Source organism: Podarcis bocagei, assembly GCF_964188305.1.
Source record: "Podarcis bocagei genome assembly, chromosome: 7".
Taxonomy (NCBI): domain Eukaryota; kingdom Metazoa; phylum Chordata; class Lepidosauria; order Squamata; family Lacertidae; genus Podarcis; species Podarcis bocagei.
The window spans coordinates 82606092-82633746 of NC_138132.1; the positions used below are offsets into that span (position 1 = coordinate 82606092).

General features: G+C 45.3%; 2 protein-coding genes across 3 annotated transcripts in view; one reads left to right on the plus strand and one right to left on the minus strand.

The window, feature by feature from the left end:
• Positions 1–27655, minus strand: part of LOC308591909 (protein-arginine deiminase type-2-like) — a 153215-nt gene that overhangs the window by 118909 nt on the left and 6651 nt on the right. Inside the window, exons 1-2 of one of the 2 annotated variants that reach the window (XM_081203050.1) lie at positions 2987–3081; positions 158–232 (exon numbers count right to left, since the gene is read on the minus strand). In XM_081203050.1, the coding sequence (XP_081059176.1) occupies positions 158–232; positions 2987–3063 (152 nt within the window). In that variant the 5' untranslated portion in view covers positions 3064–3081. Of the gene's footprint in view, positions 1–157; positions 233–2986; positions 3082–24048; positions 24131–27655 lie in introns of those variants that run through there. The other variant, XM_081203052.1, reaches the window with a different exon arrangement.
• Positions 4788–27655, plus strand: part of LOC308591912 (protein-arginine deiminase type-1-like) — a 35565-nt gene continuing 12697 nt past the window's right edge. The window contains exons 1-8 of the mRNA XM_081203056.1: positions 4788–5965; positions 19978–20155; positions 21830–21902; positions 22545–22606; positions 24705–24822; positions 25913–26038; positions 26416–26594; positions 26774–26877. Coding sequence (XP_081059182.1) covers positions 5871–5965; positions 19978–20155; positions 21830–21902; positions 22545–22606; positions 24705–24822; positions 25913–26038; positions 26416–26594; positions 26774–26877 — 935 coding nt within the window. The 5' untranslated portion in view covers positions 4788–5870. The remainder of the gene's footprint in view (positions 5966–19977; positions 20156–21829; positions 21903–22544; positions 22607–24704; positions 24823–25912; positions 26039–26415; positions 26595–26773; positions 26878–27655) is intronic.

Here is a 27655-nt window from a genome sequence, read left to right on the forward strand (position 1 = left end):
CTAGTACAGCCCCTGCAATTCAGGAACTGCAGCTAATGAATATAATCACGGAACACTCCACAAACACCTCTCTGATAAGTAAAGCAATAAAGCAATGCAACAGTCAAATAATAGTTTTTAAAAGATGCAAACATAAAATCGGCATGATGCAACTTACTTAAAATGCTGGCTGGTCATCATCAAGCAGTTGATGCATGCCTTCCAACATTTCTTCGATGAAAATAGGGACGTCCTAAGGAAAATCGAGACATTTCAGGATCAAATTACGGTTTGAGCATATTACACCGATCCTGGTCTGTCTGTACTGCCTACCAATTCGTTTCCGGGCCCAATTCAAAGTGCTGGTTTTGACATATAAAGCCTTAAATGGCTCGGGACTGCAAAACCTCAAGGACTGCCTCTTTCCATATGAATCTACCTGAACCCTGAGACCATCCTCTCAGGCCCTCCTTTGTGCGCCTCCTCCTCGAGAGGTCCAGAGGGTGGCAACATGAGAACGGGGCCTTCTCTGCAGTGGCTCTCTGTTTGTGGAATGCTCTCCCCAGGGAAGTTCACCAGGCGCCTTCATTACACACCTTTAGGGACCAGACAAAAATGTTTCTCTTAAACCAGGACTTTGGTTGATCTGTTTGACATACTATACCCTTTTAAAATGTGGCTCTTTTCTGGAAGTGGGGTGTTATTGGGTGGTTGTTTTTATTCTGATATATGTTGTGATCTTTTCTGTGAACCGCCCTGAGACCTCCCGGTATAGGGCAGTAAAAAGGTAAAGGGACCCCTGACCATTAGGTCCAGTCGCTGACGACTCTGGGGTTGCGGCGCTCATCTCGCTTTACTGGCCGAGGGAGCCGGCATACAGCTTCTGGGTCATGTGGCCAGCATGACTAAGCCGCTTCTGGTGAACCTGAGCAGTGCATGGAAACGCTGTTTACCTTCCCGCCGGAGCGGTACCTATTTATCTACTTGCACTTTGACGTGCTTTCAAACTGCTAGGTTGGCAGGAGCAGGGACCGAGCAATGGGAGCTCACCCCGTCGCGAGGATTCGAACCGCTGACCTTCTGATCAGCAAGCCCTAGGCTCTGTGGTTTAACCCACAGCGCCACCCGCGTCCCATGGGGCAGTACATAAACTCTAGTAATTAATTAATAAGAAGGAAGGAAGGAAAGAAAGAAAGAAAGAAAGAAAGAAAGAGAGAGAGAGAGAGAGAGAGAGAGAGAGAGAGAGAGAGAGAGAGACTGGGAAAACTTCTGTAAATCCAGGACTGCCCCTGAAAAACAGGGACACTTGGAGGAGCTGTTGATGTTCAGCAGGGAAGGTGGCCTGCCTAGTGGCGTAGCGTGGGTTGTCAGCACCCGGGGCAAGGCAAGTAATTTGCGCCCCTAACCCGTGGATTTGCGCCCCCTAACCCGTGGATTTGCGCCCCCTAACCCTAACCCCCAGATGTTGCGCCCGGTGCGGCCAGCCCCCCCTGCACCCCCCACGCTACGCCACTGGGCCTGCCTGATATCAGGTGGGAGGGAGTTGCACATCTGGGCCTGAACGCACAGCAACATGTGCATCTGAGCCATGGGGTGGGGGACACACTAGAACAGACATGAGGATATAACATGAGACCTGCTGGATCAGGCCAATGGCCCATCTAGCCCCACATCTTGTTCTCACAGTGGCCAACCAGGTGCCCCCAAAGGAAACCCCCAAGTAGGACCCAGGCACACGTGCCCTCTCCCCTCCTGCAGATTCCAGCAGCTTGGATTCAGAAAAATTGCTGTCTTTAACTGTGGAGGCAAAGCATCACTGCCTCCTTCAGGAGTGAGTTCCATAGATTAACCATGCAATGGAATCCCCCAAAGATCACGGTGATCAGGCAGGGATTTAAGAAACCAGGTGTTCCTTAAAGTATTCTGGACCCAAGTTGATAAGCACCACACAAATTAATGAACTAAACCTGGCTCGGTAACCTATAGGCAGGCAGTATAATTTCTGTCTGTCCCACCAACAGTCTAGCTGCAGAATTTTGCTCCAAAAATGAACAGAATTACAAATAATGGGAATTACAAATAAAGCCGTGCTCCATTCTGGAAAAATGAATCAACAGAAACTAGCACTGGTACCAGCCATATTTGTGAACAGGTTTGGGGAGATTTGATTCAGTTTGCATTTTGAGCCTAACCAATTTGCACGTTCTGGAACCATATGAGAACCAAAACAGAACAGTCCTTCAAAATTCACACTTCTCTGAATTTTGCAACGCAGCTCTCCAGCCAGGCAACGTGTACAGAAATGCATGTACAGGGGTGAACTGTGCAAAAAACTGGACATCTTCGTGAAATCAGCACCCCAAAATGTGTTACATCAGGGAAAATTGCAAGAATGTCCATACTAAGGGAATATGCATGCCAAAACGCTGGTGGATCTTTAGGCTTATTCTTTTAAAAATCGGCAAATTGATGTGGAAGTGTGCAAAGCTGAATTTAAGACTGAAAAAATGGGGGGAAATGGAGAGAAACTGACATGGATAGATTTGCTGATCCATCGATGTGGAGAACATATTGGATTATATTGAACCAAGTGCTAACCCACTGAAATTAATGATCTTAAGATACGTTATTCATTTGTTCATTGTATCTGTATCCCATCTTTCCTCTAAGGAGCTGAGGGTGGCCTAACTGGTTCTCCTCTTCGTTTACTCCCCACATCATCCCTGCAAGGTAGTTTAGGCTGCGAGTGAGTGACTAGCCCACAAGGTTACACCTAGGAGGCTCTATGGCCGAGAGGAAGATTCAAACCCTGGTCTCTCCTATGTCCTAGTCTGCTATGCCACACAGTATAATCAGAAGTATGCAGCTCAGTTACATATAACGCCATATTATGTGTTCTGTTTTAATCCCAGTTAATTATAACATCTCAAATTATAGCATCCGCTCTCCTGGCTATGATGAAGCGGTGACTGTTGCCCTGTCAGATGGGCAAAATCTGACATCTGACCTGGGAAGGGAGTTGCGTCTCTCTTGGCTGCTTAGCCTGAGGTCATGAAGAAGAGGAGAGAGAGCGCCCCAAGCCATCAGGACAACCTGGCTCCTCTAGTGCCGTGTCATAGAATCATAGAATCATAGAGTTGGAAGAGACCACAAGGGCCATCGAGTCCAACCCCCTGCCAAGCAGGAAACACCACCAGAGCACTCCTGACATATGGTTGTCAAGGCTCTGCTTAAAGACCTCCAAAGTAGGAGACTCCACCACACTCCTTGGCAGCAAATTCCACTGTCAAACAGCTCTTACTGTCAGGAAGCTCTTCCTAATGTTTAGGTGGAATCTTCTTTCTTGTAGTTTGGATCCATTGCTCCGTGTCCGCTTCTCTGGAGCAGCAGAAAACAACCTTTCTCCCTCCTCTATGTGACATCCTTTTATATATTTGAACATGGCTATCATATCACCCCTTAACCTCCTCTTCTCCAGGCTAAACATGCCCAGCTCCCTTAGCCGTTCCTCATAAGGCATCGTGTCAATTGCTCCTCTGGGATTGCAGGAGTGAAAAGTCACAGGGATGTCAAAGAGAACAACAACTACCAGACTTTTAGAAGACATCTGAAGGCAGCCCTGTTTAGGGAAGCTTTTAATGTTTGATGTATCATAGTATTTTAATATTCTTTTGGAAGCCGCCCAGAGTGGCTGGGGAAACCCAGCCAGATGGGTGGGGTATAAATAATAAATAATAATAATAATAATAATAATAATAATAATAATAATAATAATAATAATTATTATTATTATTATTATTATTATTATTATTATTATTATTATTATTATTATTATTATTATTATTTCAAAAGTTGCTTCCAGACAGTCAGTTTTCAGATGGGATTCAACAAACCATAGAATTGGAGGGGTCATCTAGTCCGACCCCCTGCCAGGAAGGAACTGCAATTAAATAATTCAATCACATGGGAGCAAACTCAAGTCACACAACTGAAGTTCATATTCACAACAAGCCTGCTCTCTGCCTGTCTGCCCACCCCTGCCCCTGCCCTCCAAATTGGTCTTTTTGTGATAAGAAAAGCAATAAGAAATTGGACTCTTTCTGATGAGGAAATGCACCAGGGAGAATGGGATCGCTCAACATCAGTGGTGTAGCGTGGGTTGGCAGTGCCCGGGTCTGCACAGAGGGGGTGATGGAAGGGAGGGAGGGAAATGGACGGAGCATGCATGCACATTCAACTGCCTAATGGCGTCTGCGTCGCCCAGGAGATCACAGCCACAGAGATAAGAAAAGAAAAGACATTCCTTTGTCTGGAGAAGTCACTTCCTGGTTTGCATGGAAAAGCCGTTTTATTCTTACCCTTAATTGTTGCATTATACTTATTGCTAACCCTCATAACTCCATCTTATCTCCCCCCACCCCGTCACCCATATCTTGAATCCTGCTTGTGTTTTCTTATTTCTAAAATACTTTGACAAATAGTAAAAAAAAAAAAGCCTCCATTTTCCATAAACAGTTCACAATTTTGATCTCTTAGTTTTACAGTCAGGTTTCGCCATTTCAGCATAATCCATTAATATTATAAGTCATTATTCTTTGTTTGGAATCTCTTCCTCTTTCCATTTTTGCATGTAAAAGATTCTGGCTGCAGTTGTTGCATACGTAAAAAGATTGGCCAGCTTCTTCGGAACCTCTGTCCCCATTATCCCTAGCAAAAAGGCTTCGGGTTTTTTTGGGGGGGGTGGAATTACCAATTTTAACATATTTTTTAATTCATTATACACCCCCCCCCCAAATTCCTTGGCCACCCAGATTCCTCTGGGAAGCCCACAAGCAGCATTCAAGCACCAGAGCCCTGTTCCCTCCTGCGGTCCCCAGCAATTGGGATTATATGGCCGCCAGGACCATATAACACCCGTCCTAAAGGATTTCCACTGGCTCCCAGTATGTTTCCAAGCACAATTCAAAGTGTTGGTGCTGACCTAAATGGCCCTTGTATACCTCAAGGAGTGTGTGCCCCTCCATTCTTCAGCCCGGACGCTGAGATCTGCCTCTGAGGGCTTTCTGGAGGTTCCCTCACTTCAAGAAGTGAAGTGACAGGGAACCAGGCAAAGGTCCTTCTCGGCAGTGGCACCCTCCCTGTGGAACGCCCTCCCGTCAGATGTCAAGGAGATAAAGAACTACACAACTTTTAGAAGGCTTCTGAAGGCAGCCCTATATCGGGAGGCTTTTAATGTTCGACATTTTATTATCTTTTTATATGTGCTGGCAGCCGCCCAGATGGATGGGGTATAAATGTTGTTGTTGTTGTTGTTGTTGTTGTTGTTGTTGTTGTTGTTAAGAAGCACCACTGCCTCTGACTGTGGAGGGAAAGCATAGGCTTCAATAGCCCTCTCCAATCCCAAATCAGTTTTCCCTGTCCAGATGCCCTATTCCCCCGCTTGGTAACGAAACACAACATCTCCTAGCGCCCTGAGTAATACGCAAAGAAAAGAACACATGAATAGCTAAATTATAGTATTCCTCGTAGCCAGGAGTCCTGCCCTTTCTGTCTCTCAGCGTGTGACCTCCCTGATGATCCAACACCCTTGCACACCCAAAGGACCCAGATTTTGAAGTGTTTTGGGGAGAGATTGGAACCTCCTCCCTCTGTCCCTTCCCCAACTATATATTTCTCTCCATATATCTATATATTTCAGATCCCAGCTGCACTCGAAGGCAAGGAGACAGCAGCAACACACCAAAGAGGGAAAGGGAACAAGGTGGAGCAGAGGTCCCAGGGTTCCTTTTTGCCTTCCTAAGCCAGTCATGCTGGTTTCCCCGTGAAAACAGGACAATCGAGGCTCTCTGCAGAAGTGCTAATTTTGGCCACCTTTTCTCCCTGCTGAGACAATGACAGCCAGGCAGAGAGTAGTGCGGGTGTCCACCGAGCAGCCAAACTACATCGTCTGCGTGTTGGGGACAGAAATCTCGATAGACATCCATGGGTAAGTGATGGTGTTTCTGTGGGCAAGTGATGGCATTTTGCATGGGCTGGCAGTTGAGCGTTTTGTGAGAATAGACAGCCCTGGGTGGTTAAAGGGCATTGTGAGCTTGGTGCTGGGTTTGATCTTAGCTGTGTCTGGCAATAAGCAAGGTCATTGTTTTTCTGGTCTCTATCCTACAGCGTTGTTGTGAGTGGGACTGAGGTGATGCACGTGGGGCACTGAGGGAAAAGTGTGCCTTAAATCCTTATTTTTAAAAAATGTATTGGCACCAGCTTTCAATGGCACGAACCCACAAGACTCATCGTTTAAAACAGGGTCTAATATATTTTAAGCAATACTTCCTTGAAGGGTCATCCCTGACAATAGACCTCTCCAATAGAATACCTGCTTTGTTTTTTTTTTATAATAATATTTTATTAGAGTTTTCACAAAAAGAAATTCACATCCACAAAACAAAAAACAACAGAAAAACAAGCAACAAACATCAAAAACAGAAAGTCAGAAAAGAAAAATACAAGGAAGAAAAAAAATACATAAAAAACCCCTTTTTTTTCTTTTTACATTAATATCTTTCAAAACCTCATTCTCATTACTTCCACCCGCCTTCCCTTCTTGTATTCTACTTTAAAAGATGGTTCAGCAAGATCGTTTACTATCCATTCTAGATCTTTATCCCTCCCTTTATAAGCTTATTTATCCTAGTCACTAGAACCCCTTCATTTCATTTTCAGAGCCTTCAACATTCATAAATTTTACAGTGTTTTTGTAGATAAGCCTTGAACTTCTTCCAATCCTCTTCCATCTGCTCTTCTCCTTGATCTCGGATTCTGCCGGTCATCTCAGCCAGTTCCATATAGTCTATCACTTGCATCTGCCATTCTCCCAAGGTGGGTAAATCTTGCGTCTTCCAATGCTTTGCGATAAGTATTCTTGCTGCTGCTGTGGCATACATAAAAAAAGTTCTATCTTTCTTTGGAACCAATTGGCCGACTATGCCCAGGAGAAAGGCCTCTGGTTTCTTCAGGAAAGTATACTTAAATACTTTTTTCAATTCATTATAAATCATCTCCCAGAACGCCTTAATCCTCGGGCACGTCCACCAAAGGTGAAAGAACGTTCCTTCAGTTTCTTTACATTTCCAACACTTATTATCAGGCAAATGATAGATTTTTGCAAGCTTGACTGGTGTCATGTACCACCTATAAATCATTTTCATAATATTTTCTCTTAGGGCATTACATGCCGTAAATCTCATACCGGTGGTCCACAACCATTCCCAGTCAGCAAACATAATATTATGCCCAATGTCTTGTGCCCATTTTATCATAGCCGATTTAACCGTTTCCTCCTCCGTGTTCCATTTCAACAGCAAATCATACATTCTTGACAGTGTCTTTGCTTTGGGTTCTAACAATTCTGTTTCTAACTTTGATTTTTCCACCTGGAAACCATTTTTCCTGTCCAAATTATAGGCCTCTCTTATTTGAAAATAATGTAGCCAGTCCCGCACCTTATCTTTAAGTTTCTCATAACTCTGCAATTTCAGCCTGTCCCCTTCTCGTTCCAAAATTTCTGAGTATCTCGGCCATCTAGATTCCATATTGAGCTTTTTCAGCGCTTTAGCCTCCATTGGCGACAACCACCTAGGGGTCTTACTTTCCAACAAGTCTTTATATCTCATCCAGACATTAAATAGTGCTTTCCTAACAATATGATTTTTAAAACCTTTATGAACTTTAACCTTATCGTACCACAAGTATGCATGCCACCCAAAAGCGTTGTCGAAACCCTCTAGATCTAATATATCAGTGTTCTCAAGAAGTAGCCATTCCTTCATCCAGCAAAAAGCTGCTGCTTCATAGTATAACTTAAAGTCCGGCAGGGCAAACCCCCCTCTGTTCTTAGTATCAGTAAGGATTTTGTATTTTATTCTGGGCTTTTTGCCCTGCCAGACAAATCTAGAAATTTCTTTTTGCCACTTCTTGAAACAATCCATCTTGTCAATAATTTGTAATGTCTGAAACAAAAATAACATTCTTGGCAATACATTCATCTTAATAACCGCAATTCTGCCCAATAAGGAAAGCTTCAAATTTGTCCAGATTTCAAGATCTTTTTTTCACTTCCCACCAACACTTCTCATAGTTATCCTTAAATAAATTAACATTTTTTGAAGTCATATTCACCCCAAGGTATTTCACTTTTTTAACCAATGATAAACCTGTTTCTCTCTGAAACTCTTCCTTCTCTATTAATGTCAAGTTTTTCTCTAAAACCATCGTTTTTGATTTATTCAACTTAAATCCTGCCACCTGACCAAATTCTTCTATTATTTCCAGCGCTCTGTTAGTACTAGGGATTGGCTCCTTCAGTGTCAAAACTAAATCATCTGCATACGCTTTAAGTTTATACTGTTTAACTCCGACCTGTATACCCTGAATCTGCTGGTCCCTTCTGATCATATTCAGCAAGACCTCCAAGACAGAAATAAAAAGCAGCGGGGAAATTGGGCAGCCTTGTCGTGTCCCTTTCTCTATCTTAACTTCTTCTGTAACTGCATTGTTCACTATTAATTTTGCCTTTTGTTCTGAGTAAATCGCACCTATACCGTTTCCAAACCTTTCTCCCACCCCCATCCCTTGTAGATTTTTCCTCATAAAACTCCAAGAGATATTATCAAAGGCTTTCTCCGCATCAATAAATATCAAGACAGCTTTTGTGTTTATGTCCACTTGCAATTTTTCCAAGATATCAATCAAGTTTCTTGTATTATTTGACATATATCTGCTTGGAAGAAAGCCTGCTTGGTCTTTATGTATCATCCCATTTAAGACTTTTTTCAATCTTTTAGCCAAAATATCAGCAAAAATTTTGTAATCCACATTAAGTAGGGATATGGGGCGGTAGTTCTTCAATTGTGTCTTTTCAGTCTCATTTTTCGGTATTAGTGTGATAAAGGCCTCTTTCCACGATTCCGGCGCTCTCTTCCCCTCCATGATTTCATTACAAACCTCCGTTAACGGTTGAGTTAAAAAGTCTTTCAAGATTTTGTACTACTTGGAGGATAGTCCATCTGGGCCTGGAGACTTGCCTAGCTGTAGATTTTTTATGGCGCCTTCAACCTCTTGTTCAGAAATTCTCTCATTCAAAATTAATTTTTTCTCTTGAGATATTTCTTGTAGTCCATTTATTTCTAAAAAATTCTCAATCTTTACCTCATTCTGTGGCCCTTGTGCATACAGTTGTTTGAAATATCTCTGGAAACAGTCTTTAATTTCCTTTGGGTTTTGTATATTCCTCCCATTTACTTCAAGGTTAGTCACAGTATTTAATTTTTGTCTTTTCTTCAGCTGCCAAGCTAACAATTTTCCACACTTATTAGCCAGTTCAAATGTTTTTTGTCTCATCTGTTTAATCTTCCATTCTATATCCTGGTTAACCAATTTCGAATATTGTGCTTGGTATGATTTAATTTCTCGCAAAATCTCTTGTGACTTAGGTTTAGATCTTAGTCTCTTCTCTCCTTCTTTAATTTTTTCTAGACTCTTTCCTTTTCTCTCCTCTTGAAGTCTTCTCTTTATAGCATTTTGTTGAATCAAGAAACCTCTCATTACAGCTTTGCTTGCGTCCCAGATTCCTCTCTTTTCCACCGTAGTCTGCAAGTTTATTTCGAAATAGTCTTTTATAGTTTTTTGGGCCTTTTTAATAATTTCTGGATCTCTAAACAGGGCATCATTCATTCTCCATCTGAAGGAACCAATCGGTGTTAATTTCATTTCCATTCTCACAGGGTTGTGGTCGGAGCAAGTTTTTGGGCAGATTTCCACCTTTCGGATCTTAGGTGCCATCCCTCTTGTAATCCAGATCTGGTCAATTCGAGTCCAAGTCATGTGGGTTTCAGAGAAAAAAGTCCCCTCTCTGCTTATGGGGTTTTTAGTTCTCCAAATATCAATCAAGTCCATGTTGTCTGTCATTTCAAAGAAAGTCTTTGGTAGTCTTCCATCTTTAGTAATTAGCTGTCTTTCAGATTTGTCCATATGTGTCGACACCACACCATTCATGTCTCCCATCAAGATAATGTTTTGGTCCATGTAATCCAACAACGTCTCATGCAGCTTCTTGTAAAATTCTGATTTCCCCTCATTAGGTGCGTAGACTCCAATTATTAATATTTTCTCTCCTTGAAATTGTATTTCAATTGCTACAAATCGTCCATGTTCATCTTTGAGGAGAAATTTTGGTGATAGTTTCTCTTTTGCATATATCACAACTCCTCTCTTTTTGACTTTGTCTGATGAGATGAATTCTTGGCCTAATTGTTTATTTATCAACAGTTTTCTATGGAGTCTTGTTATATGTGTTTCTTGTAAGCAGATCAGATCTAATTGTTCCTTTTTTAAGATGTGAAAAATTCTTTTCCTTTTACTAGGGGAATTCAAACCTCTAATGTTCCAGGTTAAGATCTGCAGAGACATGTTGTAATCACAATCAGGTTCCTCCAACCGCTCCCAAAAGTTGCTCTTGTTCTGATGGTTGTATCTCTTTCTCAAGTTGGTCCAACCCCGAGGGGTGCCTTCCCAAGTCAGGTGGTCCCAGACCTGGTAGTTCTGGTACTTTTGTTCTGGCCTCTTTTCGCAGGTCCTCACCGAAGTCTCTCAAGAAGCTCACTTTATCTTCCTTTGATCTTATCCTTATTTTATTTCCTTTAAATGTAAACGAAAGGCCTTGTGGAAATTCCCACCGAAACGGGATGTTACTCTTCCTTAACAAGCCTACCACGTCTGCGTAGTTAGCTCTAAGGTCCAGTAGGTATTTTGGGATATCCTTGAAGATCTCAATTCTGACGCCTTCTATCACGAGTGCTTTCTGGTAATGAAGATTCAAAATTTTGTCTCTTTCTTCCCTTGATCTTAGCGAAATTAGACAGTCTCTTGCTCTATTTTTCCTTTTTACTCTTCCCAATCGGAAAGCACTCACTATCTTAAATTCTTCCTTTTGTGGATCCAGGTCCCAGTATTCTTCCAATTCCGATGTAAGAAATTCAATTAGTTCCCCTTCTTCTGATTCTGGGACTGCTCTTATTCTCAAATTAGTCTGTTTCTCTTTAAAAGTTCGATCAGGGCGAATTGTTCCTTATAGTCATCCAATCTTCTATTTATTGGCGGTATCTTCTCCTCCACCGCCAAAACTCTCTCTTTTGCTTCCTCTGCTGTTTTCTTTGTCTCCTTAGATTCCTGCAGCAACTTGTCAATAGCCTGGGTATTAATGTTCACTTTCTGTCCCACATCATTCACCTTCTGTCCAAGATCTTTAATAGTTGAAGTATTTAAGTCAATCTTAACTGTCAAGTCTTGTATTGCTGACAGGATCTTATCCAATGTAGCGGGATCCGTTCCTGCTCCTTCTGTAACTTGAGTGGCAGGGAGTCCCACAACAGATGCTCTTCTGTACGATTGTTGTTGCTGTACCTGTAATTGCTGTTGTTGTCTAGTTTTAGCTCTAGTCGCCTTCTCTTGAGTCTTCTCAGACGTTTTATCTTGTTGTTTATCCTGATCCATTACTCAGCCTCTGGGATTCAAGGTCGTTCGCACGGTTCACACCACTCCCAGGCTTGTCTTTAAACAGTCAGAAAAATGACAGCTGCAGTGGAAAATCCCCAGCAATGTCACAAAGTTCCTCTAGGGGAGCAGAGTAGCAAAATGTTTCAAAATGATGATCATGCAACAATAGACTTCCCAAATGCTGTACAAATAGTATCAATTATAAGCTTAAAAGTATCCTTTTAAAGAATTGCCAGTCTCTTGCAGAGAATCCACAGTATAAGTCACAATGTCTATAAAAACGGTGCGTTCAAAATGACCTTAAGTTATTTAAGCAGTCCGAAATCAGGTATTTAAATGATGGTTTTTTCCCCCCTTTCCCAGCTTATAAGGGGGGGGGGGTCGATTTGCCAGGCAATGAAATTTAGCTCTTTACAGACAGTCAGATTTTACGGTTCAAAGCTTCTTTGTCCCTTGCTTTCAAATATTTACAGGATCGGCAAAGCGGGCTTCCTGTTTACACTTTGCCGGTTTCAGATCCAAATTTCTTAATAGCCTCCAAGATCAAAGTCAAAGTCAGATTTAAAGCTCCTTTATGTCAATTCTTATTCTTTGGTCTTTTCCAAATTCCCCAATTCTTACTCACGGATAGATATTTCAGTTCCGAATTTCACAGGAAAAAGGTCAGCGCTCTCCGGTAACTGCTGTGCAGCTTCGCTCCGTAGAAGTAGCGATCGACTCACAACACAGCGCAAATCCCCGCTCAGCTCCGAAGCCCTTTACAGAGCTTCTTTGACAGTTTGGGGGTGCGCAAAATGTGTCCGCTGAGTCCCACGGCCCCAAGCTTCTCCCGCCTGCGGGTTTTTTGAGGGTCCTCCGCTTTCGCTGCAGCGGTGGACCCAATTTCTACAGAGCTCTCCCTCCCGTTCAGAGGGAATCCGCCATTACTGTTGGCGCCGCCTCCGGAAGCCCAATAGAATACCTGCTTTGCATGCAGAAGGTCCCGGGTTCAATCTCTGGCATCTCCAAGTAGGGTTGGGGAGGTCTCCCTGGGGAGCTGCTGCCAGTCAGTGTAGACATTACAGAGCTAGATGGATCTATGGTCTTACTTGCTAGAAGGCAACTTCCTACTAGCTATTAAAAAACTCAGAAACTATAGCTCACCAGGGGTTGACGCCCAGAAATCCCCGACCAGTGGCTATGATGGCTGGGATTCCATACTGTCCAACATTTGTCCAATGAAAATAAGGACAATTCAACAACAACAACCATGTTTCTGAATAATAATACTGGGCTCGATGGGCCACTGGCTCTTCTTACATTATGCTTCTATGTTATTTATTTATTTATTCATTTATTCATCTGTTTCATAAAATGTATACACCACTTGATGGTAAAAAGCTAATAACCCTCAAAGCACTTTACAAAAGATAAAACAGGAAAATCAGGAAAACTTTGCAGCCACACTTCAAAATATACAATAAGTTAAAATACTAGAACAGATTAAAATCCGCACCAACTTTCTAAGAGTCTAGACATGCTTGTTTAATCAATAATGTTTTAAGCAGGTGCTGAAAGGAATACAGTGGAGGCAGCTGATTACTATCAAGAGGCAGGGAGTTCCAAAGTTCTTACAAATGTGGAACGTGTTTTATGTGGCCCCTGTAGCGGTGGCAATTCCACTGATTAAAGTGATTGAGTGGGCCTGTGTCAGGCAAGAGAATATTGTAGGTTATGTTATGTCACGTTAAGAAACCCTAGGAACACGAGTCCTTCTCTCTTCTGAGGAAGGAGAGGTGTGAAGGAGAATAGATCGAGCTTAGCCATGAGCCCTTAAAGGTGGAGGGAGGGGGGTTGTCAGACAACGTTAGGCAAGCAAAGACTTGAAGGCTAGGTGTGCAAGGAGCCCACACCCCTGAGACTGAGGCGCTATTTCTGTACACTGTGACACCAGCAGTGTGCAGCTTCCGGTATGAGTAATCCCTCAAGAACTGTGTTCTGCACAGGGAGAAGGAGGAGGAGGGTGTGAGGGACCTGAACACAGCTTTATTATTTTAGATTGGTTTCATGTACAGTGGTACCTCGGGTTAAGAAATACACACACACACACACACACACACACTTTTATTAGTTTTTAACATATTAATTATCATTCATACAACAAAACTTCTCATCTTATACAATAAATTTTGGACTCCCGTCAACACCACTGATGATTTTCCGTTCTTATCACTTATGCATTTCTTAATTTCATGTTACCTTTAACTAACAATTCTCCTCATTATCTTTTTTGCACTATTTCAAATAATTCACCTTTCAAAACTTCTTGCAAACTTACTAGTGTAATCTGTTCATCACAATTACTTTTTTAATAGTCCGTAAATTTACTCCAGTCTTCTGAGAATCTCTGGTCCTGCAGGTTTCAAATTCTTCCTGTTAGCTTATCTAATTCTGCATAGTCCATAATTTTCATCCTCCATTCTTCTTTCGTCAGTAATTCTTCTTGCTTCCAATTTTGTGCCAAACCTTGGGTTTGTAAGAACTGTTGTAAGAATTTTAAGGCCTCAAATACAGTGGTACCTCGGGTTAAGAACTTAATTTATTCCGGAGGTCCATTCTTAACCTGAAACTGTTCTTAACCTGAGATACCACTTTAGCTAATGGGGCCTCCCGCTGCCACTGCGTCGCTGGAGCACGATTTCTGTTCTCATCCTGAAGCAAAGTTCTTAACCTGAGGTACTATTTCTGGGTTAGCGGAGTCTGTAACCTGAAGCGTCTGTAACCTGAAGCGTCTGTAACCCGAGGCACCACTGTAACTGCATGCTTGGCGGAGGGTAGCTCTGTGCCCTCTCTCCTCATGTGCTTGGCATGCCGACATGGAAGACAAAAACGTGGGCTGGGTGTTCAGTCACAGAATCACAGAGTTGGAAGGGACCCCGAGGGTCATCTAGTCCAACCCCTTGCAAGGCATGAATTGCAACTAAAGTATCCCTGACAGATGCCCATCCAACCTCTGCTAAAAAAAAAACCTACAAGGATGGAGTGTCCACCACCTTCTGAGGGAGTCAAATCCACTCTTGAACAATTTTTGCCATCAGAATTTTTTTCGGTTGTTTAGTCAGAATCTCCTTTCCTGTAACTTGAAGCCATTGGTTCGAGTCCTCCGCTCTGGAGGAGAAGAAAAAGATCGCTATCATGTCACTTCTCAGTTTCCTCTTCTCCAGGCTTCTTCAACTGTTCCTCGTAAGATTTGGTTTCCAGACCCTTCATTATCTTGGTTGCCCTCTTCTGCACACATTCCAACTTGCCAATATCCTTATTACCGTATTTTTCGCTCCATAAGGCGCACCTGACCATAAGGCGCACCTAGTTTTCAGAGGGGGAAATCAAGGGGGGAAATATTATCTGCCCCCCCCAGCTCAGGGAGCAGCGGACAGAGCTTCTTGGGGCTGCCAGGGAAGCCCGGTTTCCTCCCCCCCCCAGCCCCCAAAAGCAGCTCAGGGAGCAGACCTTCTCCCAGATTTTGCGGGAGGTGGGGGAATTCCCCCATCTCCCGCAAAAGCCCACAGCAGCCGCGTACCCTTTAAGGACCATGCGGCTCCTGCGGGCTTTTCTACGAGAAGGGAGAAGGGACTGAAGCGGCCAGTCAGTCCCTTCTCCCTCCTTGGGGAAAAGCCCCCAAGAGCCGCGGGGGCTTTTCCTGCCTGTCTGCCCCCGGCATTCGCTCCATAAGACGCACACACATTTCCCCTTACATTTTAGGAGGGAAAAAGTGTGTCTTATGGAGCTAAAAATATGGTAAATTGTGCTGCCCAGAACCGGACACAGTATTCCAGGTGTGGTCTGACCAAGGCAGAATAGAGTAGTACTATTACTTCCCTTGATCTGGACACTAAACTTGTATTCATGCAGCTGAGAATAACATTCCCCCCCCTTTTTTGCTGCTCCATCACACTGTTGATACATGTTCAGCTTGTTTCCCATGTCCTGCTGCCAAGCCAGGTGTCCCCTCATTTTATATTTGCACAGCTGGTCCCTACCTAAATGTAGAACCTCACTCCCGTTTACTCCCTGTCCAGTGCACTCCCAGCGTTGGATTGGGAAGTGGTGCACCCCCAATACTTAGGCCCTATCCATAGCTTGGGACCAGTTTCCTTGTGGGATTGCCCTACTCTGTACAGTGGTACCTCGGGTTAAGTACTTAATTTGTTCCGGAGGTCCGTACTTAACCTGAAACTGTTCTTAACCTAAAGCACCACTTTAGCTAATGGGGCCTCCTGCTGTTGCCGCGCCACCAGAGCACGATTTCTGTTCTCATCCTGAAGCAAAGTTCTTAACCTGAAGCACTTATTCTGGCTTAGCGGAGTCTGTAACCCTGAAGCGTATGTAACCTGAAGCGTATGTAACCCGAGGTACCACTGTAAATACCAGCTCAGCCACTTCGATCAGCAGAACTGCCGCTGCTACAGATGCCATATAAGACTCGTTCCGCAGTTGCAAGGAATCCATATTTTAGTGTGTCAGCACCTACGCTCTGGAACTCCCTGCCTCTTGACATCAGGCAGGCACCTTCACTGTTCTCTTTTCGGCACCTGCTTAAAACATTTCCGTTTAGGCAAACCTACCCAGACACGTACAACAGTGGGTTGTTGTTGTTTATAAATTCCTTGTTTTAAACTATTTATATCCATAATTTTAGCATCTGTTACAAAACGTTTGGCGGTTTTGTGGCAATCAAGTGGTACAGAAATCTTTTTAAATAAACAAAAAGCTGCTCTGCCCCTCTGTCTTTGCCTCCCCTCCAAAACTGGTCCCACTGCATCAAACTCCGAGGTAGCAGAGATCCAGGTTTGCAGAGATTTGCAGCTTTGCAGATTCTGCTGCATCAACTCTGATTGGGAAGAATTCTGCTCAGAACCACCAAATCCACTAGCTGTACCCAACATGCATCGTCAACATGGATGTGCGTTGACTAGGGGCTGATGGGAGTTGTAGTCCAACATGTCTGGAAGGCGCCAGCTTGCCAAAGGCGGCATCAGCAGAGAGACAGAAATTTGTGTGTGGGTGAGGGGAAGAACTTCATTTAAAAATTAGTCTGAATATCACATTACTGTACTCCTTTTCATTCCATATCCCCGTAGCCACCCTGTCAACTGTTTCTGCCAATGTATAGATATACCTGTCAACTAAGGATAACATTTTGCCCATCTGACAAAGTTGTATTTCTAGTCCAAGACTGCTTGCACCTCAAGAAACCTGTTGGCCTTTCAATGTGTCACGGGGCTCTTTGTTCACCTTGCCGCTGTCGAAGGGTGCATTTGAAAGATTCTTTCTCTACGACCTCTTGAGTAGGTCACATACTTACATACTTACTTTGATTGATGTAGTTGAGGAAGAGTCTTTAGCCCAGGGGGACATTTATTTGTTTGTTTGTTTTAATTTATTTCATGAAATTTTCATGCCACTTGATTGTTAAAAACAACAACAAAGAAACAAAACAAACAAAAGTCAAAGTGGTTCACAAAAAGATAAAACAAGGAAATCATCAAGAAAAATCGTTCACACCAACTTTGTAAGTGACTGGGTAGCCTTGTTCAAATAACAATGTTTTTAGCAGGTGGTGAAAAGAATACAGTAAAGTTGCCCCGATTTGTATCAATAGGCACCCAAAGTTTGGGTGATGCTGCACTAAATGATCAAGCTCTTACAAATGCGAAGCGTACCCTCCAACATTTCTCAGATGAAAATAAGGACATCCTATCCTACATTGAGGGACGTGGGTGGCGCTGTGGATTAAACCACAGAGCCTAGGGCTTGCCGATCAGAAGGTCAGTGGTTTGAATCCCCACGACGGGGTGAGCTCCCGTTGCTCGGTCCTTGCTCCTGCCAAACTAGCAGTTCGAAAGCACGTCAAAGTGCAAGTAGATAAATAGGTACCGCTCCGGTGGGAAGGTAAACGGCGTTTTCGTGCGCTGCTCTGGTTGCACCAGAAGCGGCTTAGTCATGCTGGCTACATGACCCGGAAGCTGTACGCCGGCTCCCTCGGCCAATAAAAGATGAGCGCCGCAACCTCAGAGTCGGTCACGACTGGACCTAATGGTCAGGGGTCCCTTTACCTTTTTATCCTACATTGGGAAGCTTCTCCCTTGCAACCTAAGCCACATAAGCGAAATGGGCTGCTGGGAGAAGAGGACGCTGGGCTACTTGGGCCCTTTATGGTCTGATCCAGCAAGTATTTTATTACAAGGACGAGGAGGTCCAGAGCAGTGGCGTAGCGTGGGTTGTCAGCACCCGGGGCAAGGCAAGTAATTTGCGCCCCCTAACCCATGGATTTGCGCCCCCTAACCCATGGATTTGCGCCCCCTAACCCTAACCCCCAGATGTTGCGCCCGGTGCGGCCGGCCCCCCCTGCACCCCCCACGCTACGCCACTGGTCCAGAGTGCTCTTGTCAACCAACCACTTGCTGAGGTGTGGGGAGAATTGCTCTCGCACTCAGGACCTGCTATGGGGCTTCCTGTAGTGGGCTTTGGACTTTAACTGCTATGTGACCAGCCAGCCCAAACTCCCAGGATGACCTCTATAGGTGTGTGCAGATTAAGAAATCGAAGGCGGTTGTTCCACCTGCATGGAAAACACTATTAAAATGATTGCTCTTATTTGGGGCCCATAAAGGAGGGTTTCATTCCCCCCTCTCCACCCTGCATTCCATCCTTCCTTTCTGTGACCAAAGATGACTAGCTCCAGGAGTCATGGTTAATGGGTGTGCTTCTGCAGATCGTAAATCCGACAGAGCCCAACTACAAGGAAAGGAGCGATTAGACGGGTTTACGGCCAGATTTACTGCCTCCCTCGGCTTCTCTTTTAAATTCTGCATGTTGACAGATTAATATCTTTCTTTACAAGCTGCTGCAAGGCATAGACGGGGCTGGGTGGAGGAAGCACAGAGAGAAAGGTGGCAACGTGGAATATATATGTGTATGTGTGTGTAAGGCTGTCATCAAGCAGCTCTCATTGAAGCTGTAGCATTGCATCACAATCCTGGCTTTGGAATGCAGTCAGAATGCAGGGGAAGTTCTAGGGTAGGGGATCCCAAAGTGGCCAGCAGGATTCCCAGGGATCAAAAGGCAAGGGGGAATCACGGGTGCGATGGAGGTGTCAATATCTATCAGACTCTAAAAAGCCCCTATCACTGGATCAAGTTCAACAGTTTAGTTGGGTTCATTAAAATAAATAGTTTTAGCTGGCTTCGGAATAAATATGCCATTAATGGTTACTGTTTTGGATTGGATTGTGTTATTTTCTTCCTTAGTAGGTCGTGCAAAGCGCTATTCTTAATGATTCTTTATTTTAGAGTAGCAGGCACTAGGTATGAGTTTATGGAATCCAAGGGGGCGCCCCCCCCAAAAAAATGGGAACCACACTCCTTACTGAGCCTGCTTTGCACTAAAGTGTTTTGGGTTTGTTGCCTAGCTGGAACAGAGAACCAATGGGCCATAATAGTTAGAGCAGTGCTGGATTTAGGGAAATGCTATGGGCGGTTCCCCCAAACAGTGCGCCAAGCCAAAAGAGCACAAAATATGCGCAGAAGGCAAGAGGGTGGAGGGCATGAAAATAAGAAATATTTAGGGATGCGGGCCAAATTTTGTCCTCGCTTAGGGTCACGATATTACCAAGTCCGCCCCTGGTTAGAATGTCAGGTTAAGACCTAGGAGACCAGGGTTCAAACCCCCGTTTTGCCAGGGAGCTCACTGGGTGTGACTTTGGGGATGAGGTCACTGCCTTCCCTCAGCCTCAGCGGCGTAGCGTGAGTTGTCAGCACCCGGGGCAACGCAAGTAATTTGCGCCCCCTAACCCGGGGCAAGGCAAGTAATTTGCGCCCCCCCAACCCCTAACCTGCGAGTTTCCGCTGGCGCTGCCGTGCAAACAACGCTGCTTGCCCGGAGGAGGATGGAGGCAGAAGCAGCCGCCGCCTGTGCCTGGGCCGAGGGGATGGCGGCGGCGGCAGGGTGCAGAGGCTGCCCGTGCCCGGCCAGGCGTCGGTGGCGGCGTCGGCGCTGCTGCAGCGGCTGCTCCTCCTGCGAGCAGTGAGCGGAGCGCAGCCACAGCGACGGCGGGGGGCGCGCGCGCTAGGGCGCAAGGCTGGCGGTGGCGGCGGGGAGCCCGGCGGAGGAAGGAACTTGTCCCTTCCCTCTGGACTCGCGCCCCCCCCCAGATGTTGCGCCCGGTGCGGTCGGCACCCCTGGCACCCCCCACGCTACGCCACTGCTCAGCCTAACCTACCTCACAGGGTTGTTGTGAGGATTAAATGAGGGGGAGAACCACGTGTGCCACCTGGTGTTCCTTGAAGGAAAAATATGTCATTCAAATGTAATCGTAATAGTGACTGTCAGAAAGTTTTTCCGATTATCAGTGATGATAATGCAATGATAAAACTGAACACCCCCCACCCCAATTGTTTGCTCTGGCCCTAGATCTATACCCAAAGGTGCCACGTCATTTGATGTCCGTGGGACTTCCGGGCTTCGAGTCTACGTCATCTACAACCCCAATGTTGCCACAGCATCTGAAGGTACAAGGTGGCTTCTCGACTCGGACGTGGAAGTGGTCGTGGCTCTAAACGGACCCAGCAGCACTGTCAATGACAACAAGGTGAGTGGGGAGCAGCTGGGCTCCTCTGAGCGCCTGGCAACCATACCTGGGAGCCAGCCTTTGACCATGTTGCGGTGAGCAGCACAGAGTGTCGTAACAAGGGAGGTGCACTGGATCCAAATGGATTTCAAACCCAGTCAGGCCAATTGTTGTATAGTGTTTTGAATTACAGTGGTACCTCTGGTTAAGAACTTAATTCATTCCGGAGGTCTGTTCTTAACCTGAAACTGTTCTTAACCCGAAGCACCACTTTAGCTGATGGGGCCTCCTGCTGCCGCTGCGCCGCTGCTGCACGATTTCTGTTCTCATCCTGAAGCAAAGTTCTTAACCTGAGGTAATATTTCTGGGCATAGCTGTCAACCTTCCCTTTTTTGTGGGAAATTCCCTTATTCCAGCACTGTTTCCCACTGCTTCCCGCTGCTATCCCAGATTGCTAGATATCCCGTAGACTGTTCCCGGGACAGGTGAGGTTGCTGATCCCTTATTTTTGAGGCTGCTGATCCCTTGTTTTCAAATCTGAAAGTTGACAGCTATGTTTCTGGGTTAGCGGAGTCTGTAGCCTGAAGCGTATGTAACCCGAGGTACCAATGTACTTTTGTAAAAGAAAAGAAAAGTGGCTAACAATACCTGTTTCGCATTTGTAAGAATTCAGTATTTTTAGTATTTTAACTTTTTGGTATGTTTTAAACCAGGGGTGAGCAAACTTTTTTAGCGGGGGGGGGGGCGGTCCACTATCCCTCAGACTTTGGGGGGGGCAGACTATATTTTGAAGGGAAAAAATGAACAAATTCCTTTTCCCCACAAATAACCCAGAGATGCATTTTAAATAAAAGCACACATTCTACTCATGTAAAAACACTAGGCAGGCTCCACAAATAACCCAGAGATGCATTTTAAATAAAAGGACACGGTCTACTCATGTAAAAAACACACTGATTTCTGGACTGTCCGCAGGCCAGATTTAGAAGGCAATTGGGCCAGATCCAGCCCCCAGGTCTTAGTTTGCCTACCCATGTTTTAAACTATCGTTGTAAATTATTCTGGATAATTTTATTGTTTAAGCTTTTTGTAAACCGCTTGGTGTGTTTCTCCCCTTTACAATCAAGCGATGTATAAAGTTTACAAAATATCTAACTAACTAAATCGAACCTACCTTCTAGGGTTGTTGTAAGAGGCACTGAAAACAAAGTGCTTGAGGCACCCTTATACCAACAGCTTCTGAAAGCCTGTCCTTTTGGATACAAGCCTGGAGGGAACCATGAGACTTAGGGGAATAAAAGGATGAGGGGGGGGGCCTTACTTACTTTTCAGAGTATCCCTGTTATGAGAAAATCAAGATTGAGAGAGTGGTAAGGGTGGAAAGTCAGTGATTTAGAGGAGAATGTCACATGGACAGTGGAGAATTAACAGAGGTCCACATTAAACGGTGGGATGGAAGAGCCCATGTTGCTGCCATATGGGACTTGCCATTCTGTGTGCTATTTAAACCTCGCAAGAAAAAAACATTAGGTGTCAATGGCATTGTTGGGAATGGCTGCTTGAGGGTTTCCCTTCGGGGCACCTGGTTAGGCCACTGTGGGAACAGGATGCTGAACTAGATCAGAGCTATTGGTCTGATCGAAACTGCAGGGCTCTTCTTATGTTCTTATGACTGGGTACTGTGTCTTCTGGCAGGTTCGGGTTTCATATTACGGGCCAACAGGGGACACCCTCATTGCCAATGCTTGGTTGTACATCACTTGTATGGGTAAGTAATGACCAGTCCTTCCACATTCTCATTCGTATTTGGTATTCAGATCCTTATCCCTTACAGCTCTAGGCTGTTGGTGCAACACACACACACACACATTCCAAGATCCAAGTCTGGGGCAAGTACTTTTGGCTAGAAAACCCCAGCAGAGATTTAAAATCACAAAATATGCAGCAAAGTACAGCATGGAAATATAGGCTGTTAGACCTGTACAGGCTCCTGTGGGTCCAAAGGTCAGATTCATGTGCTTTTCCATATAGCATTCAGAAAAAGTTGCACAGGCACTTTACAGTGGTGCAAGTTCCTAAATCATTGGTATAATGGCTCATGAGGGCCATACGGTTGAGCTGGAGCAACTAGCTCAAACCTCTTTACATGTTGAACTTCTCAGGTAGACTGGGGGTGAGCAATAGGCTTCATTACCTATTTTCTCCCAAGGTAAGGGGAATTGACCTAGCTAAGCCTGGCATGGCAGCTTACTCTGTGGTATTAACCCCCTGGGCCGCTTGGGGAGGAAGGATGGGGTATACCAAATGCAATAAATTCAATAAAGTAAAAATATACATGCACAGTATCAAATATGTAGCCTGAAGTACTAACATGATTATTCCCCCCCACCCCGTCCCAATATATTGCCAGCTATCTCTCTGGACGCTGATACTAGCCGAACTGGTAAGGTGGATGGCAAAGCAAACAACAAGGTAAGAATGGCAGAGTTTCCTATGTTTCTGTCAGTCCAGCCTCCTGTTCTCACAGTGGATGAACAGATGCCCCAATGGGAAACCTGCAAGCAGGACCTGAGCACAACAGCAGCCCTCTGGCCTCTTGTGGCTTCTAGCTACAGGTGCTCAGAAGCATTGCTGCCTCTGACTGTAAGGACAGAGGCAGAGCCATCCTGGCTAGTATCCATCAATAGCTCTCTTCTCCATGAATTTGCCCAATCCTCTTTTAAAGCCATCCAAGTTGGCGGCCATCGCTGTCTCCTGTGGGAGGGAGTTCCGCCGTTTAACTATGTGCTGCATAAAGAATTAAGTCAACAGATATGCTAATAGATCCGTGTCTGCCAAGAACGGTCCCCACCACACCTTTTCTGCCCTCCAATTTACCTTGGCCAGGTGTGAGGCTCAACACTCCATGCTGCCTCTGATACTGTAGGTAGTACAAAGTCATCTTGATGATTAGTAGCCGTCAATAGCCTTGTCCTAGAATTGCAGAATTGTTGAAGGCTGATCGCCAAAGAATTGATGCTTTTGAATTCTGGTGCTGGAGGAGACTCTTGAGAGTCCCATGGACTGCAAGAAGATCAAACCTCTCCATTCTTAAGGAAATCAGCCCTGAATGCTCACTGGAAGGACAGATCCTGAAGCTGAGGCTCCAATACTTTGGCCACCTCGTGAGAAGAGAAGACTCCCTGGAAAAGACCCTGATGTTGGGAAAGATGGAAGCCACAAGGAGAAGGGGACAACAGAGGACGAGATGGTTGGACCATGTTCTCGAAGATACCAGCATGAGTTTGACCAAACTGCGGGAGGCAGTGGAAGACAGGAGTGCCTGGCATGCTCTGGTCCATGGGGTCACAAAGAGTCGGACACAACTACACGACTAAAAAACAACAAGAGTGCATGTGGCAGTATGGAATGGAGTAAAAATAAGTGAGTTAGACCACTGGTTCAACTAGTGTTGTCTACACTGAATGGGAGAAGCTTTCTAGGGTTTCAGGCAAGAGTCTGTTCCCAGCCGTACAGTGGTACTTCCGTTTACGAACTTAATTCGTTCCGGAAGTCCGTTCTTACACCAAAAGCGTTCTTAAACCAAGGTGCACTTTCCCCATTGAGGCTTCCTGCTGCCGGTGCCCTTCCACTGGTTGGCTTCTGTTCATCTTCCGGGGCAAAGTTTGCTAGCTGGAACACCTACTTCCGGTTTTGCGGAGTGTGTTGCCCAAATTGTTCGTTAACAGGACTGTTCTTAGACCGAGGTACCACTGTACCTAGAAATGCCATTGGGAATTGAACCTGGGACCTTCTGCATGCCAGACAGGTGCTCTGCCACGAAGCAGTGGGCCAGAAGGTCCCTGCTTGGTTTCTTATACAGAAGATGTCACCTGAAAACTGAATTAAGGTTCCAAGCGATAAAATTTACCTACCAGGCATAAGGAAGGTGATGCCACTTTTCAGACAGTCTTTTGTCGGATGAAGCTTTTGGGATCTTCCTCCCAAACAAATCAACTGCAAGAGACAGAGAGATTTTCACATGACAAAATGGTCTTGCAAATGTCCTGCGTTTGATTTACTTGCACAATTGCAGCTTTGCTCAGGTGGTGGGAAAATAAATGGAGAACAGGAAGGAAACGGTCAGAAGGAGATTTTGCAGGATCTTGCGAAGACCTCACAAGATCTTGCGTGACCTTCTGCAAGATAGCTGTGTGCAGACCCACAGAACGTAAACCCTGCATAAGTTTTGTGCCTCCTCTTTTGCATCTGAATGGGGCCTGAAAAAACCTTTATTGGAACTGGGTGGGGTGGGAGGGCTGCGTTGACTAACAATCCGGACTTAGCCACTGGTTCAGTTGAACATGTGTATATCTAAACCAGCAGATCCAAAACTTGTTGGCCTCCAAATAGGGGGCAGCATCTGGTTGCATAGATCCACCTTGGAAAAGGGTCTGTCTTCTGGAAGCAAAATGAAAGAGAGTAATGAGAGGCTCGGTCCCCCCCCCCAGTCCAAGGCACACAAGAGAGACCCTGTTATATATCATTTGATAGGAAGCAATGAAATTCACTGTTGCTGTTTTCCGTGCAGACAAAATGGTCTTGGGGTCCCCAAGGAGAAGGAGCGGTTTTGCTGGTCAACTGTGACAGAGACGGCCCAAGCTTTGGAGACATGGACAATGCCTATCCGTACGTCCGATCCCACACAGGTACATGCTGGGGCCAAGCAGCCAGTGTGGTGTAGTGGTTAGAGTGTTGGACTAGGAGCTGGGAGAGTCCAGGATTCGATTCCCGCCACTTGAAGCTCACTGGGTGTGACCTTGGGCTAGTCACTGCCTCTCAGACTAACCTACTTCACAGGGTTGTTGTGGGGATTAAATGGGGAGAGGGAGAACCATGTATGCTCCTAGGAGTTCCTTGGAGAAAAAGGTGGGGTGTAAATGCAATAAATAAATAAATGCTCCTTGAACCCTGGCCTTGCAGCTTGATGGGAATAAGGCGGTGAAACCCGCACCCCTGCCCGCAAAGGCCTACAGCTTATTGTAATGGGCAAGAATGGTTCTAACAACAACAACAACAGTAATAATAATAACCTGCCACCCAGGGTGGGTTATTACAATGATTTAAAATACAATTTTTTTAAAAAAAAACAACCTGCCAAAAATGCACAGGCTCAGCAACTCTTGTCTGTTTGGCATTAATTCAGATTCTATAGCCAAGTCCTGGAATTAAAAATAAGGAAAGAGTACAAACCAGTCCTTTGCATCTCTGCAGTGCTCATAGGCATAGCCAAAATTTTTGTTGTGGGGTGGAGCAGGCTTTTTGTTAGAGGTGGCAGAACCTCAGTTTTTATTGATTTTCAATTATTGGGGGCAGCTGCCCCTCCCTGCTCCCTGCCCCCCCCCCCCGGCTATGCTCATGGCTGTACTCTCCATTTTCCCCTCTTATGGTGACCAGGATACAGGGAGGGGAAGGACCAGCACCGTCGGCTCCTGATATCCCCAAATTTCATAGCATCAAATGAAGCTTCATCTCTGCACCTCTGAAGTCAAATTTCATATGTGCACCCCTGCAACGAAGCTTCGTACGTGCACCTCTCCTGAAGAGACCTTTGAGGCCATTTCCCAGAGTCAACAGTTCTCAAACATCAACCCCTGGTTTGCACGAACCTTTGGAGTGGGTTGATATATAACTGGAAAGGCAAACTCAGTCAGAGCACCTCATCTAGGGAGGCTGGAAGAGCACCTTGATGGTGACCTATTCTGACACCTAAATCCTTGTCCCTCCTGTTTTTCCAAGACCTGCAAGACTTGTCGCTTCTGATCTTGAACACCCATGGCCCTGCTGGCGTCTTTGACACCCACAAGCTGGTCCTTCACATCTCCCTGTTCGATGCAGCCAAAGTGAGAGTTTTCCACGCTAGAGGTCAGTCCCCAGTTCTTTGCTCTAATATCTGCCCTCTGCTCTGACAGAATCAACAAGGGGATCCTCAGACCTGTTCATTGAGCATCCGTCCTGATTTGCTTGTGCAATGCTTATGCAGAGGTCAGACAACGCACAGTCTTTATGGTGCATTTGTTCTGCTTTGTTTGCAGAAAACTCATGCAGATATTAGACTGCATCCAGTCTTTATCGCGCATAAATTCTGATTGTCTGCAGGGAGGTTATACAAGAGCAAACTTCCATCCTGCATTTGTTCCAGTTTGCTTGCAGGATATTATTTGCATGACTTTCCCTGAAATATTATAAGTAAACACAACAAAATATAATAACAGATGTCACGTGGCTTACTTTCACTGCAGGCGATGTGTCATTCTCCAACTACGAGCATGTTTTGGGGGTGGACAAGCTCTCCTACACCGTGGGACGCACCGATGGGAAAGGGCAGCACACTTTCTACGTGGAGGGCTTGGCCTTCCCAGATGCCGACTTCAAAGGCCTGGTTTCTTTGAACGCGACACTGCTGGAGCACTCAAGTCAGGTACAATCCTGAAGAGGATGGTGGGGGACATGGGAGGCCATAATTTCCAGCTGCACCCATGCTTCCAAAAGCATCTGGTTGGCCACTGTGAGAACAGGATGCTGGATGTGATCCCAATGGCCTGACCCTGCAGCCAGACTCTTCTGATGTTCTCTCCCCCCCCCCCTTATTTTCCACAGAATTCGCCAGCCACACCCGTTTTCACAGACACTGTGGTTTTCCGAGTGGCTCCCTGGATAATGACCCCCAACACATTGAAGCCATTGGAGATATTTGTCTGCAGGTTAAAAAACCACCATATTTTTGTGGGTGACGGCGGCGAGGTGTTGTGGGTGGAGCAGTGGGTAATGATGTCATTTAGGATGCTAAAGCCAAGCTGCTGGTTAATGTTCAGATGAGTATCACTTCCTAGGTTTCCAACCTTTAAATTGATTTTGGAGGTTTTTGAGCAGAGGTTGGATGCCCATCCGCCAGGGATTCTTCAGCTGTGATACCGGAATTTTGGGGGGTTGGACCAGATGACCCTTGGGGTCCCTTCCAACTCTATACTTCTACGATTCTACATCTCATAGTTTCCTTAAAGTTGCAGCTAGTGCTAGTCCTCCTCAGGGTAGAGCTACTGAAGCGACTGAACATGGCAAACATAGGTCCATTCATTTCCTGCTTTGACTAGGACTTAGCTGAAGGCAACCCTTTGCTCCCCAGCTAAACATCTCAGCGCCAGAGGAAACAAGTCCTGGGAAATGTGTGTGTGTGTGTGGACCATAAGTACTAAGCTAATTTGAGAATGGTTAACTTCTGCAGTTGAGCCACAATGGCTTCCAAAGTAAGGGAGTCAAGGGCTACTAGCCAGAATCCTACTATGCTCTACCTCCACAGTCAGAGACAGTAATGCTTCTGAATGCCAGTTGCTGGGAATCACAAATGGGAAGAGATGCTGCTGTGCTCATATCCTGCATACAGGATTCCCATTTGGGGCATCTGGTTGCCCGCTGCGAGAACAGGCGGCTGGGCTAGATGGGACACTGCCCGGATCCAGCAGGCTCTTCTCATGCTCTTAA